Source organism: Microcaecilia unicolor, chromosome 11 (genome assembly GCF_901765095.1).
Source record: "Microcaecilia unicolor chromosome 11, aMicUni1.1, whole genome shotgun sequence".
Classification (NCBI taxonomy): domain Eukaryota; kingdom Metazoa; phylum Chordata; class Amphibia; order Gymnophiona; family Siphonopidae; genus Microcaecilia; species Microcaecilia unicolor.
The window spans coordinates 57,358,040-57,373,833 of record NC_044041.1 but is presented as its reverse complement, the minus strand read 5'-3'; the positions used below and the strand labels follow the sequence as shown (position 1 = coordinate 57,373,833).

General features: G+C 52.1%; 1 protein-coding gene across 1 annotated transcript in view; it reads right to left on the bottom strand.

The window, feature by feature from the left end:
* Window positions 1-471: 471 nt before the first annotated feature.
* TOP3B (DNA topoisomerase III beta) overlaps window positions 472-15,794 on the bottom strand; it is a 55,256-nt gene continuing 39,933 nt past the window's right edge. Inside the window, exons 14-18 of the mRNA XM_030217270.1 lie at window positions 3,746-3,874; window positions 2,396-2,545; window positions 1,875-1,975; window positions 1,440-1,641; window positions 472-997 (exon numbers count right to left, since the gene is read on the bottom strand). Coding sequence (XP_030073130.1) covers window positions 516-997; window positions 1,440-1,641; window positions 1,875-1,975; window positions 2,396-2,545; window positions 3,746-3,874 — 1,064 coding nt within the window. The 3' untranslated portion in view covers window positions 472-515. The remainder of the gene's footprint in view (window positions 998-1,439; window positions 1,642-1,874; window positions 1,976-2,395; window positions 2,546-3,745; window positions 3,875-15,794) is intronic.

Here is a 15,794-nt window from a genome sequence, read left to right as displayed (position 1 = left end):
TACTTTGTTAGCTCTTAATAAAGATATTTAAAAAAATCAAAAGCCAATCAATATTTATATTGGGGGGGGGGGGGGGGGGGGAAGGAAAAGAAACATCTGGATTGCCTTTTCAAATATGTGCATTACTTTCAAGGCAAAAAAAATACCCAAAGGAAAATACTGGTTGAATGTCCAAAAGAAAAGTACACACTTTTATAACTCTGGACTTCAAAGTACCCATGGACTTTGACCAAATGAGGAAAGTTGTTGAAACCAACCCTTATAGCAGTACACCTGTACTTGGCCTTCTTCTCTGCTATGAAAATCCTTTATTAAAACCATCGGCATGCACTGGGCAGACGTTTCAATGTCCTTTTCATCATGAGTACTGGAGAGTTAACAGTACACATTTCTTTTATGCCTATCTATTTATATATAAAGAGACAAAGGGGAAAAAAACCAAGAGAAACTTTGAAAGAGACGACTTTTATTTTTTGTAAAATCTCATACTGGGGAAAGTGGGGGTGGAAGGCTTATTATACAAAGTATGCAGCCAGGGCTGCCATCTTGTCCTTAGGTTTCTTAGGATTGCCCCTGCCCCCCGGCCTCCGGCCCCGCCCTCTGCCACGGCCCTGCCTCTTCCCTTGCCCTCCCCGATGCATAGGGTGCCTCATGGCAGCATGCTTCAGTTCCACTAGGTCCTGGAAAACAGGGTCACAGAACACACACCCCGAGTGCTGAGTCTCCTCTCCCGGGAGTGGGGACTTAGTCTTATTGAAATCAACGTCCACCAGGGCAGCATCACAGGAGTCACAGTTCTCAGAAGATACACGCACTTTGTGGGCATTCTCGAAGAAATGCACAATGACATTACATTTATTACAGGCCATTTTCCACTTGGGGCCAGATGTTGGATCAAGTACCAGAACCCCATTTTCACACTCCACACACTGGCCGATCCCGAGCATGCCCAGAGAATGCTGGCATGTAGGGTGAGTGCACTCATTGCATCCCATTCCTGGACAGAGAAACACAGGAAAGCAATCAGACAGTCCTTGCATTGTGAAGAACACAGTAAGCTAAAGTGCACCAGTGACTTTTCAGGTACCTGAGAGCTCAAGACAAAATGACAACTCAATGCTCAATAGAACAGGGAGAGATGCAGGACGTCACCCTCCTGGGAGAAGTGCAGGGTGTTTTGACGAGGGACCTGGTTGCTGAAGGATTACAAGGTAAGCTGTCTTGACACAGAAGTAAAACTGGAAAGTCAAAAGTTCAGCAGCCTTGTGCCATGGGTTAGTTATATATTTACAGCTGCAGCCCTCTTCTCTCTCAACATAAAGATCATAAGAGCTGACTCAGGAGCTCATGTAGATAATCACATTGGGGGGGGGGGGGGGGGGAGGAGAGAAATATGCCTACCATCACCTAATGCTAATGGCTGTATGTAGAAATCCTACCTTTTTTCATATCCCTGAAAGGAGTATGGTTGTAGCAGTAGGGGCACAGTGGATAGCTCTTTCCCCTGGATCCTGAGGACCACAGAACTAACTCGAAATCATCCAATGGGCAGCGCAGCTCCTTGTAGAGTTTGATTGTGCCATTCTGAGGGAGGGTGTAGGTCTCATCACAGTGTGAGCAGTGAAGGCGGCTGGGCTTTGCCTGTAGCGGAAACCAAATAAATGTCGTAGCAAGATCTATCGAGATTCCCTGCAGTAGGCATGAAAGCACTGAAGTAACTCTGTTCCTGTGAAAAATCAGACTAGCACTGCTGCTTTGAATCACAATTACGGTTAGCTGTGCTTCAATCAAAATGTTACAATTCTACAAGTGCAAAGTGAGGCACTGTGCAGCAGATCACCTGAAGCATATTAGAGAATTGCTCGTGTCACTACCTGGATGTACTTCATAAAACGATGGCACTTGCCACAGCGAGAGAGAGGCTTGCCAGTGGCAGCCAGAGGTGAGAAGGACACTTCCATCAACTCGTCCATGCCTAAAGAGTAAAAATAAATCAGCTTTAAAACACCTTCCATGATTAGAACAAGGAGCTCCAAAACGACCTTACCCATTCTACTCATCCCCCGCTGCTCCCAGTCAGCTAATTAGCTACTACCAGGGCACTCACACAGCTAATCTCTTTCCTAATGTTTGGTTTTCCCCTGTCTGTGCTGTGTCACAAATATGGAGGAAATGATATGTTTTCACAAAACCCTATGCTAGAGACTCATAGACCAAAAAAAAAAAAAAAAAAGAGAGTCCTGTGTTGCTTTAACTCTGTTCTTGCTTCATTCATTCACACTGGTTTTGGAGAACTGCCACACTGCAATCACTTTCATGGAGAAGGGGGCCCATTTACCAAGCTAGGGGTAAGCAATGCTGAATCTCATGTGACATAAGGATGAGGGAAACTTACCTGCAATAGAATCTACAAAGTAATGAAATTTCCTCTTAAATATATCCAAGGTGTGATTGAGAACCTGCTGGAAGTCAGCTTTGCCTTGAGCTATCAGGTTTAGCTGCTTCTCCACTGCACTGCGGATAGTGGGCAGTACTAGCTCCGAATCTAAAGATGCAAAGAGAAGCACTCATTGCAGCGGCTTATTAAAATCGTCTTGGCCCTTCTCACACAGTACATTGGACACATTGCCTGGCACACACACAGCACAGTAAAATGCCAACCAGCAACAGTAAACCAACCTATTTATGATGGTAGACAGAGGATGGAAATTGACTGAAATATTATCTATGAGCCATTAAGAGGAAGGGGATCGATGGAGGGTTGTGGGATTCTGGATGTTCTGGTTGTTATGAATTCAAAGTCCATGTCCGATGGTGGCCAGCGTTTTGTCTGTCTGCCTCAGGGAAACATGGACCACTCAGTGGCTACAGAATAGTTTTGAGTTGCAGTGGTCCGTCTCTTTCTGAGGCAGGTAGAAGAAACGCTGGCCACCATCAGACATGGGCTTTGGTGTTTGGATTTGCAACTTATAAATAAGAAACTCTTATTTTTTAATATCAATGACAAGCTAGATATAAATTTTGTACATATACTATATGATAGAATTTGTTTTATAAGGGTTTTGTAATGCCTATAATGATACTGTAGCTAGCACATTAAAAGTGCATATATAGCTCATTGAGGCTTTTCCCCCTTATTTTTACCATATAGTCCTCTACCAGCTTGAGTTTCAGAGTTGCACTACTCAGCACTGAATATCCCTGTCACCAGCTGAATACTGACCGGCTTATGTTTTGTGGGGATAAGAGTGTGAGATGTAGTAGAACTACTGGGCATACATGAATTGGGGGATTCTAAAGTCGCACATGCAAATCAGCAAGCATTGCCGATTTGCACGTGCAACTTAATTGATTAATGAGCCAATCAGCACCAAACCTTGGCTAACAACCAATCATTGGTGTTAATTGGCCCTAACTGGGATTTACAAACAGATCATTTTGTAGAACGCTCCATGTGTAAATTCAAGGCAGCGTAGCCAGGGGTGTCCCCAGAATTTACGCACACTGTTACAGAACAGACCCCATCATTTACACCCACTTTCAGAAGGCGTAATTGCCGGTGCCTTGTTTAGCACTAAGCGCATAAGTGGCACCTTTCTAGAAAGGGCTCAGATCCTTTATAGAACAGCGCTCAGCGCTTACATTTTTCAGTGCCATTTATACAATCTAGTCCAATATGGATAATTTGTACGGTCTTGTTTTCTGCTCTCTGGAAATTGTTATATCATGATAAACAAAAACTGACCTATTTTATAGTAGCCGTGGACTAAGACAATGCCCAGGTTTGTAGGTTTTAATCTGCGACCAGTTTCTACTGTAACGTAATTTCTCTGACAGACGTTGTTAATGTGTACAGGGATACTTGCGTCTGTACCTAGAATGTAAACAGAATTACAAGTCAGCATCTGATTTAACTCTGCATCTTGTTGTCATACTACCCTTCCAGGCCAGACTTGTCCTAGCTACTTCCTATTGAACCTCTCCTTGTTTGCTGGCTGGAGCCTAGAAGGTAAAATTATGTATAATCATACCTGATAATTTTCTTTCCATTAATCATAGCTGATCAATCCATAGACTGGTGGGTTGTGTCCATCTACCAGCAGGTGGAGATAGAGAGCAAACTTTTGCCTCCCTATATGTGGTCATGTGCTGCCGGAAACTCCTCAGTATGTCGATATCAAAGCTCCATCCGCAGGACTCAGCACTTAGAGAATTACACCCACGAAGGGACACTCTGCCCAGCTCACCACCGCCGAAACGGGGGAGGGGAATTAACCCAGCTCATCCCCACACAAGTGGGGGAGGGGAATCCGTCCAGCTCATCCCCGCGGAGCGGGGGAGGGACACCACACCCGCCGATGCGGGGGGATCTGGCTTATCCTGCAACCGCAACCGCGGGAGGAGCTGACTGACCCTAGCACCGCCGAAGCGGGAGGGGTACAAAGCTGCCCTACAGCCGCACGAAGCGGGAGGGAGTGCCGGCAGAATTTATGTCTCAATCCAGCCCCGTAAAACGGAGGGGAGAGGAATGCAGCAGCTCACTGTAACACAAAGTCGTCTCAACTCTTGAAGAATCCAAGTGAAAGAAGAACTTGAACACGAAGTCCTCCTGAAGTAACTGAAGGCTAAACTTGAACCTAAAATTCAACCAGAATATAAACAGTACAGATATCTGGGAGGGGCTATGGATTGATCAGCTATGATTAATGGAAAGAAAATTATCAGGTATGATTATACATAATTTTACCTTCCATATCATCAAGCTGATCAATCCATAGACTGGTGGGATGTACCGAAGCAGTACTCACCCAGGGCGGGACCTAGAAATCCCTGACCTCAACACTGAAGCTCCAAACCGGGCCTCCGCCCGTGCAGCCACAGTCAAACAGTAATGCTTGGAGAATGTATGAGCCGAAGCCCACGTTGCCGCCTTGCATATCTCTTCCAAGGAGACGGATCCGGCCTCTGCCATCGAGGCCGCCTGAGCTCTCGTGGAGTGAGCCTTCAGCTGGATAGGCGGCACCTTCCCCGCGGCCACATAAGCCGCTGCAATGGCTTCCTGGACCCATCTTGCCACTGTAGGCTTAGCAGCCTGCAGACCCTTACGAGGACCTGCAAACAGGACAAACAGATGATCCGATTTCCGGAAATCATTGGTCACTTCCAAGTATCTGATGATGACTCGTCTCACATCCAGATATTCAAGAGCGGAGTACTCCTCTGGGTAGTCCTCCCTACGAAAGGAAGGGAGACAGAGCTGCTGATTCACATGGAAGCGAGAACCAATCTTGGGCAGGAAGGAAGGCACTGTGCGAATAGTCACTCCTGCCTCAGTGAACTGCAGAAAAGGCTCTCGACATGAGAGCGCCTGGAGCTCGGAAACTCTTCTGTCTGAAGTGATAGCCACCAAAAAGACTGCTTTCAACGTCAGGTCTTTCAGAGATGCCCTCGACAAGGGTTCCAAAGGCGGCTTCTGCAATGCTCTTAGCACCAGGTTGAGATTCCACGCAGGCACCACTGAGTGCAGAGGAGGGCGCAGGTGATTAACTCCCTTGAGAAAGCGCACCACATCTGGCTGCGAAGCCAGGGAAGCACCCTTCAGGCGGCCCCTGAAGCAAGCCAGAGCCGCTACCTGGACTTTAAGGGAACTGAGCGACAGGCCTTTCTCCAGACCTTCTTGCAGGAACGCCAACACTGAAGAAATTGGAGCAGTGAAGGGAGAAAGTGAGCCTGCTTCACACCATGCTGCAAAGATACGCCAAACCCTGGCGTAAGCAGTAGAAGTAGAGCGCTTCCTCGCTCTCAGCATAGTGGCGATGACCTTGTCTGAGAAGCCCTTCTTCCTCAGACGCTGCCGCTCAATAGCCAGGCCGTAAGACCAAAGGGAGAGGGATCCTCCATCACCACGGGACCCTGATGTAACAGGCCCTGCTCCACTGACAGCCGCAGAGGATCGTCGACTGAGAGCCTGAACAAGTCCGCATACCAGGGACGTCTGGGCCAATCCGGACCCACCAGGATTACCCTGCCGGGATGCTTTGCCACCCGGTCTAGCACCCTGCCCAACATGGGCCAGGGCGGGAACACATAGAGGAGCTCTTGTGTCGGCCACTGTTGGAGAAGAGCATCTACTCCCAGGGATCGAGGGTCCCGTCCTCTGCTGAAAAAGCGCGGCACTTGGCCATTGGCCGATGACGCCATCAGATCTAGGCTCGGCTGGCCCCAGCGCTTCGTGATGTCCAAGAACGCCTGAGCAGATAGTTGCCACTCTCCGGGCTCCAAGGTATGGCGACTGAGAAAGTCCGCCTTGACATTCATGACTCCGGCAATGTGGGCCGCTGAAAGCTGCTCCAGGTTCGCTTCCGCCCACTGGCAAAGACTCATAGCCTCCTTGGCTAGAGGGGCGCTCTGGTACCTCCCTGGCGGTTGATATAGGCCACAGCCATGGCATTGTCCGACAGGACCCGTACAGGCTTCAACACCAGTACCGGGATGAACTCCAATAACACCAACCGAATGGCTCTGAGTTCCAGGAGGTTGATAGACCACTTGCCTCTGCAGGAGACTAGAGCCCCTGCGCTGTCCTTCCCAAGCAGTGGGCTCCCCAGCCCATCAAAGAGGCGTCTGTCGTGACGACAATCCACTCCGGGGTCACCAGAGGCAATCCTGCAGACAACTTGTCTGTCTGCGTCCACCAGCTCAGCGCCTTGCGCACTGCTGGGTCCACGGGAAGGCGCACAGCATAATCCTCCGACATCGGAGTCCAGCGCAGCAGCAGAGATAGCTGTAGTGGTCTCATATGAGCCCTGGCCCAGGGCACTACTTCCATCGTGGCCGTCATAGAGCCCAACAGCTGCACGTAGTCCCAAGCCCGAATAGGAGAGGCTACTAGGAACTAGTCCACCTGAGCCTGAAGCTTGACAATCCGATTGTCTGGCAGGAACACTCTGCCCACTTGGGTGTCGAATCGAACTCCCAGATACACCAGGGACTGAGTCGGGCGCAGCTGGCTCTTCTTCCAGTTGATGATCCATCCCAGGGAGCTCAAAAGAGCAACTACCCGGTCCATAGCTTTGCCGCACTCTGCATAAGAGGGGGCTCGGATCAACCAGTCGTCCAGATAAGGATGGACTTGTACTCCTTCCTTTAGCAGGAAGGCCGCTATGACCCCCATTACTTTGGAAAAGGTCCGCGGAGCAGTAGCCAACCCGAAAGGGAGGGCTCTGAACTGGAAGTGTCGTCTCAGGACTGTAAAACGCAGAAAGCGTTGGAGAGGAGGCCAGATGGGAATATGCAGGTACGCTTCCTTGATGTCCAAGGAAGCCAAGAACTCTCCTGCCTTCACTGCCGCTATAACAGAGCGGAGAGTCTCCATGCGAAAGTGCCTCACTTTCCAGGCCCGATTGACCCCTTTGAGGTCGAGGATAGGCCGGACAGAACCTCCTTTCTTTGGAACCACAAAGGAAATGGAGTAACGTCCCTTGCCAATCTGATTTTTTGGCACCGGAACGACCGCACCCAGGCGGATCAGGTTGTCCAAGGTCTGCTGCACTACCACAGCTTGACCGGAGACTTGCAGGGAGAGAGTACAAACCCGTCTCTTAAGGGTTGGCAGAACTCTAGCTTGTAGCCGTCTCTGATGACTTCCAGCACCCACGCGTCTGAAGTTATAGTGGTCCACTCGCCCAGAAACGAGGACAGCCGTCCTCCAATCTGCACTGGGGCGTGGACCAAGGCCCCGTCATTGGGTACGAGACCCTGGGGGAGGACCGGAGGGAGCACCTCCGGGACGGCGGTCTCTGCGAAAGGAATGCTGCTTGGGGGAGAAATTCCTCTTGAAGGAAGAGAGGGCAGAGGAACCCGACTTGCCCGGGCGGTATGGAGGTATCGGGACGAGTACTAACCCGAGCCCTGACCTCTGGTAATTTCTTGCCCTGAGACGTGCCGAGATCGGTCACGATTTTGTCCAGCTCGACCCGAAAGAGCCAGGCGGGATTTAGAGGCGTGGTCAGCAGACCAATGTTTCAGCCAAAGCCACCGCCGCGCAGAGACTGTCTGAGCCATGCCTTTAGCTGAGGCTCTCCAGACATCATACAGCAAGTCTGCCAAATAGGCTAAGCCCGATTCCAGGGCCGGCCAATCAGCCCTCAAGGAATGATCCGAGGGGGAAGCCCGCTGCACCATAGTCCGGCACGCCCTGGCCACATAGGAGCCGCAAACTGAGGCCTGCAAACTTAAAGCAGCTGCCTCCAAGGACGACCTTAAGGCCGCCTCCAATCTTCTGTCTTGGGCGTCCTTTAGGGCCGTGCTACCTTCCACCGGCAACGCCGTTTTCTTAGTCACCGCAGTGATTAAAGAATCCACGGTAGGCCACAGATAGGCCTCACGTTCACTCACAGCCAAAGGATAGAGGCGGGACATAGCCCTAGCCACTTTAAGGCTCGTTTCCGGGACATCCCATTGAGCCGCAATTAAGGTGTGCATGGCATCATGCACGTGGAAGGTTCTAGGCGGGCGCTTCGTCCCCAGCATAATGGCAGAGCCAACAGGGGCTGAGGGAGAGACGTCCTCCGGAGAGGAAATCTTCAAAGTGTCCATGGCCTGTAACAACAGGTTGGGCAAATCCTCTGGGCTAAAAAGCCGCGCTGCAGAGGGGTCATCCGCTCCATCCGAGCGGGGATCTATCTCCTCCAAGGAATCCGCAAAGGATCGTTGGGAGACCTCAGACACGCTGCCCTCATCTACATCGGAGGAGACAAAAGTCCTCCAAGGCCTGGAAATCAACCCGAGGGCGTTTACCTCTGGGAACCTCAACCTCTTTATCAGAAGAGGGAGCAGGGGCAGCGTTTTGCATGAGGAAAGCCTGATGCAGCAGCAAAACAAACTCGGGGGAGAAACCCCCAGACTGTGCACTTCCGCAGCCTGGGCAACAGCCCTAGACGCACTCTCAACCGGCGCTCGCAATAGCGGGGGAGAGACATGCTGCGCATCCAAAATGGCGTCCGGCGCGAAACTCCGTGAAGGAGCCGCGCGGGAAGAACGGCGCTTAACTTTAGCCGCTTTTGTGCCGTCGCCCAAATTAAGGGCGTTCATGGCATTAATGTCTCCAACCTCAAGGGCGGCCCCGAAGAAGCCGTCCGAGCCGCGTGGCCGGCCAAGATGGCGGAGGCGAGGAGCGGGGGATGGGCGTTTATGGCGGGAAAAAACCGCCACGCCGGAGGAACGACCGGGACATTCATCGGTCACTAAACTATCACCCATCAAGGGCGAATCCGGTTGTAAAACCCCCGCATCCCCTCTAGAAGCGCTCCAGCGATCCGGGGAGCGACCCTTTGCGCCCTCGCCCTCCGACGCCATTGCCACGAGGAGAAGAATCGGGGAACCCCCTGCCCGCTATAAAAGGTGAAATTAGATCTTACCTGCTAATTTTCTTTCCTCTAGACCCTCCAGACCGGTCAAGACGCATGGGTTATGTCCTCCTACCAGCAGAGGGAGACTGAGAAACACTGAACTTTTGAATACTGTATATATAACCTGTGCAGTACATTCACTAGCCAGTATAACCCTGACAAAGCAGAGAAAACAACAACACCAACTAGAACTAATAACCCCGTACGTGGTAATTGTCAATTGGACACTTTCTTCATATCCTTCATTGTGTCCTTCAGATAGTGTGTGCTTCCACAGGTGGACGAACAAACACGGTCACACCTGACCAGACTTATACAAACCAAGTCTGAAACCATAGAAATCACACTCAACAGCTGCCAAGAAAGAACAACAGAGTACAGACCTCTTGGCCTACAGTACAGACAGGGCGGGCCTTGACCGGTCTGGAGGGTCTAGAGGAAAGAAAATTAGCAGGTAAGATCTAATTTCACCTTCCTCCACGACCCTCCAGACCGGTCAAGACGCATGGGACGTACCCAAGCAGTAATATCTTAAGGGCGGGAACCCCGTAGGCCCGAGGTCAACACCGCAGCCCCAAACCCTGCCTCTTCCTTGGCATGCACATCAATCCTGTAATGTTTAACAAAGGAATGCAAAGACGACCAAACCGCCGCTCGACAAATATCCACCGGAGGAATCAAACTACTCTCCGCCCAGGAGGCCGCCATACTCCTGGTAGAATGAGCCGAAAATTCCTTAGGGACCACGCGGCCCTTCAGCAAATACGCCGAAGCAATTGACTCCTTCAACCATCTAGCTATCGTAGCTTTGGAAGCTGCCGCGCCCTTCCTTGCCCCACCATGGAGAATGAACAAACGATCAGAAAGCCTATAGTGACGAGTTCTGGAAATGTAACAGCGCAAGACTCTTCGCACATCCAACTTGGCCAGTCGACGCTGCTCTGCATCCCCGGCCAAGTCACCCAAAACTGGCAAGGAAATCACTTGATTCACATGAAACTCTGAGACCACCTTGGGCACAAAGGACGGCACCGGGCGCAACAAAACCCTTTCCTTGGAAAAGGACAAAAAGGGCTCTCTACAAGACAAGCCTGAAGTTCTGACACTCGCCGAGCTGAAGTAATAGCCACCAAGAACACCGTCTTTAGGGACAGATCCTTATCTGAAACAGAAACCAAAGGCTCAAACGGCGGCCTCACCAAAGTATCCAAAACGAGATTCAAATCCCACGAAGGTACCATCCGCCGCCGTGGCGGGCGCAGTAACTTAACACCCTTCAAAAATCGAACCACATCCGGACTAGAAGCTAACGACTTTCCCTGGAGCTTCCCACGGAAACACGACAAAGCCGCTACCTGCACCTTCAAAGAAGACAAGGCCAAACCCCTGTCCATACCATCCTGTAAAAACTCCAAGACATCTGTCACCGAAGCCCGAAAGGGCAGCACCTGCCTACATGCACACCAATGCTCAAAAACTCGCCAGACCCGGACATACGCCAACGAAGTGGACCGCTTACGCGAACTCAACATCGTATCGATAACTCTGGCCGAAAAACCTTTCCTCCTTAACCTGTGCCTCTCAAGAGCCAGGCCGTAAGCGAGAACCGATCCGGATCTGGCATAACTATCGGTCCCTGACACAACACCCCTGAACCTGACAACGGCAGAGGATCCGCTATCGCCAACCGCACCAGATCTCCGTACCACGGCCGACGCGGCCAATTCGGGGCTAACAGAATCACTTGTCCGGGGTGTCGAGCGATGCGCTGAATCACCCGACCGACCAACGGCCATGGGGGAAACACATACAGCAACTCCTGCGGCCACGGCATTAGAAGCGCATCTATGCCTTCCGCTCGAGGATCTCTCCGGCGACTGAAAAACCTCTGAACCTGAGTATTGCGGGCCGTTGCCATGAGATCCAACACGGGAAGACCCCAGACCGACACAATGCGATTGAACACCGACCGACGAAGCGACCACTCTCCGGGGTCTAGAGCGTGCCTGCTTAGGTAATCTGCCTCCACGTTGTCTACCCCGGCCACATGTGCCGCGGAGAGCGCTAGAAGATGAGCCTCCGCCCATTGACACAACAGCGCCGCCTCCTCCGCGACCGCCTGACTCTTTGTGCCCCCCTGATGGTTGACATAAGCCACGGCGGTGGCGTTGTCGCAAAACACCCGGACTGCTTTCCGCACCAGCACACTCTGAAATGCCTGAAGCGCTAGACGAATGGCCCGGGTTTCCAAACGATTGATGGACCACTGAGCTTCTACCTGAGACCAGCGCCCTTGAGCTACCTGCCCGAGACAATGAGCTCCCCAGCCCTGAAGACTGGCGTCTGTGACGAGAATCACCCACTGCGGAGCCTCCAACGGCATTCCCTTTTTCAGATTGCCTGGGTCTAACCACCACTGGAGACTGAGGCGTGGGCCTACCGGCAGCTGAAGGCGTACATCCAACTCCTGCGACAGAGGCGCCCACCGACTGAGAAGAGCTGACTGCAACTGTCGCATATGCGCCCGGGCCCACGGAACTACCTCTATGGTGGCCGCCATTAACCCCAGGACTTGCAGATACTCCCGGGCCGTCGGAGCCGCCTCCGACAGAAATAGCCGAATCTGACTCTGCAACTTGCGAATCCGAAGGCCCGGCAGGAAGACCCGACCGTTCCTGGTATCGAATAGAACTCCCAGGTACTCCAGCGACTGTGACGGCACCAGGTGACTCTTGCCGAAGTTCACTACCCAGCCCAGCGACTGAAGAAACTGCACCACTCGAGCAGTGGACTCCTCGCTCTCCGACTGGGACTTGGCCCACACCAACCAATCGTCCAGATACGGGTGCACCAGAACCCCCTGCTTCCGCAAGGCCGCCGCCACTACCACCATGATCTTGGAAAAGGTTCGAGGAGCCGTAGCTAACCCGAAAGGCAGAGCACAAAACTGAAAATGCTTCCCTAAAACCGCAAAGCGCATGAATCGCTGATGAGCGGCCCGAATGGGGATGTGCAGATAAGCCTCCGTCAGATCCAAAGACGTGAGAAACTCCCCTTCCCGCACCGCGACAATGACCGACCTCAATGTCTCCATGCGGAAAGAGGGTACTCTGAGAGCTGCATTGACTGCTTTCAGATCCAAGATAGGTCGAAATGCATCCTCCTTCTTTGGGACCACAAAATAGATTGAATAGCAGCCCAAGCGGCGCTGAGCGGCTGGAACAGGCACTACCGCCCCCAGACTGATCAGCCGCGCCAACGTGTCTCGCACCGCCGCCCGCTTGAGCCTCGAATGACAAGGGGACTCCAGGAACCTTTCGGGAGGCGAGCCGTCGAACTCCAGAGCGTACCCGTCTCGCACCACTTCGAGCACCCACTGATCCGATGTGATTTGGGCCCAGTCCTGGTAAAACTGACTCAGCCGAGCCCCTACCCGAACCAGGGCCTGGACCCGCACACCTTCATTGTGAATTACGCCCCGAAACCTGTCCTCCCGCGGCGAAATCATGGCCTCCTTGCCGATTCCCCCGAAAGGACTGTGTTCGCTGGAAGAACCGACCTCTAAAGGCCCCACCAGTCCTCCCGGGCCTATACCGGCGAGCCTCCTTAAACCGACCTCGGGAGGAAGAACCCCTAAACACCGCCTTAGGCCGTAAATCCGGAAGACGAGGGGCCTTGGCATCGCTGAGACCTTCCACCAACTTATCCAAATCCTCACCAAAGAGCATGGACCCCTTAAAGGGAAGCGAACAAAGCTTAGCTTTGGAGGCCGCATCTGCGACCCAACCTCGCAACCACAGTGCCCTCCGTGCCCCCACCAGCATGGCCATATTCTTGGCCGAGGCACGGAGCAAATCATAAAGCGCATCAGACAAAAAGGAGGATCCCATTTCCAATTTGGCTAATTCCTGTACCCCGGAGGTCCCAACCTCCACCGAATCATCAAGCAGCTTCTCGGCCCAACGGAAACACGCCCTCGCAACCAGCCCCCCACAAATTGAGGCCTGCAGGGCCAGAGCCGACAAATCAAAACTCCGCCTGAGGAAAGCCTCAAGCCTCCTATCCTGGGGATCCCGGAGAGCAGTCCCCCCGTCCACCGGGATAGCCGTGGCTTTTGTCACTGCTGTCACCACCGCATCCACTGTGGGAGCCCTAAAGGAATCCCTATCTTCCTGTGGGAGTGGGTACAGCCTCGACATCGCTTTAGACACTTTACAGGGAGAATCCGGCGAATGCCACTCTTGAAACACCATATCCCGGATGTCCTTATTCATGGGAAAAGACCTAGCCTGCCGCTGAATCCCCTTAACCAAGGGGTCTACCTGCCTAGCCTCCCCCAAAACCGCCTCTGGCTGTTCAAACTTAAGGGTGGAAGAGACCTGCTCAATGAGCTCCGCAAGCTCCTCCCTGTGAAAAATTCTTACTACAGAAGGATCCTCTCCAGGGACCACCAACTCCTGATCCTGAGGACCCTCAAACCCCTCAGGATCCGCGATATCACTCAAAACACATTCCGATCCTACAGGGGAGAAGGCCTCCTCGTCGTCCCACTCAAAGCGAGGCTTCTTAGCCAGAGTCGCACTAGCCCCCTCCCCCAAAGGTGGGGGTCCCGCCTTCCAGGCTTGAAACAGGGTCCATACAAAATCCGGAGGAAACCCAACGCCTCCTGGACCCTCCGACGCTACCTTTGGAGCCGATCCGGGAGCAGCAGGGCCAAAAACAGCTGATTCCGCGGGACGCGCGGAATCCAAAATGGCGGACGTTCCCGCCAAAACTGAACTCGTCGGAACCGGCCCTGCCGACGCTGCCGCTACTCCCGACACCCCCGAACTAGCTGGGGCCTCCGCTATTAAAACCGGGGGTGCCGCCACCGGCGAGGCCTGCTTCGGTTCGCCGCACAAGCGGCACTGACCTCCCGGCGCCTCTACACCTCGGCGCGAACACGCGCGACAGCAGAGAAGTTTGCCCGCCATTACTTCAAAGCGCTGACCGATGCAAACACTCTGTCTCCCAGCTTTCCCCACAATTATCCGCTCTGCTCTCTCTCTCTCTCTCGTTATTAATAGCAACGGCCCTTCCGTCCGTTCCTATGTAAAACAAGACTGCAGACGGCTCTTAAAGAGATATTACCAACAAAGCTGCAGACGGCTCTTAAAGAGATATTCTCAATTTCTTTTTGGCAGCTGAAAAGTGGGGGCTCTCAAGGCTACAATCATAGAAAGCAGCCGAGGCACAAGCTGCCAGCGTCTCCAAAGAGAGCAGCACAGGGGGAGGGACCTGAAAACAGGTGTAACACCCCAGGGGGAAAAACTGGGCCCCACCGGACCCAGGGCCCCGAAGCACTTTTTTTTTTTTTTTTTTATACCACGTACAGGGAACACTCCAAACCAATAAATATGGGAATAAGAGGAGAAAACCCCCTTAACTGTATAATCAAACTACCTCACCAGACTATTGAAGACTGCACAGGCTGTCCATCTACCTCTGCTGAGACTGAGAAAATACTGGCTAGTGAATGTACTGCACAGGTTATATATACAGTATTCAAAAGTTCAGTGTTTCTCAGTCTCCCTCTGCTGGTAGGAGGACATAACCCATGCGTCTTGACCGGTCTGGAGGGTCGTGGAGGAAAGGTAAAATTACCTGCTTGCCGCTCCGAGCTGTAACGAACTGGTGTCCCAGTGAGTAGCTGCAATGAACGTTTAAAGAAACGTCGAATTAAACGCCTTTAAAGACGTTTAAAAATATATTTTTTTTTTTTTTTTTTTTTTAAACGGAGCCAGCGGGAGGGGGGAGAAAAGGAGGGACCTGGCACCACCAGGTTTGCACTTGCTCAAAAGAGCCCTCAACCCCAGGCCTCAACAAAACCTAAGGATTAGGCTTGGAGGCCTAGCCAGAGCTGCTGCTGTGTGTGACCACCACCTGCTGAGATAGAGAACATACTGGGGAGTTTCCGGCAGCACATGACCACATATAGGGAGGCAAAAGTTTGCTCTCTATCTCCACCTGCTGGTAGATGGACACAACCCACCAGTCTATGGATTGATCAGCTTGATGATATGGAAAATAGCTTTTCTAGTTTTGCTTAAATTATTGCTACTCCCAAGCCCGGAAGCAAAATGAAAGGAAAACAAATATTTCTTAAATTCTAAAAGCTCAGTGGCAGTGCTGTGCACTGCGAATGGGGTAAGACCAGAGTCTGATTTCTAGGTCTGGTCTTCTGCTTCCTGGGGCCCCCACAGTAACTCCTAGGAGCATGTTTACAGAATAGTCCTGGTAACAACTGGGCTGAGTCAACTATGAGGGGATATAAAAGAGTGGAGCAAGTTCTTAGAAATGTGAATAAAGGCTCATAACAGCTAAGCTCACCCTGCTTCTGAATGA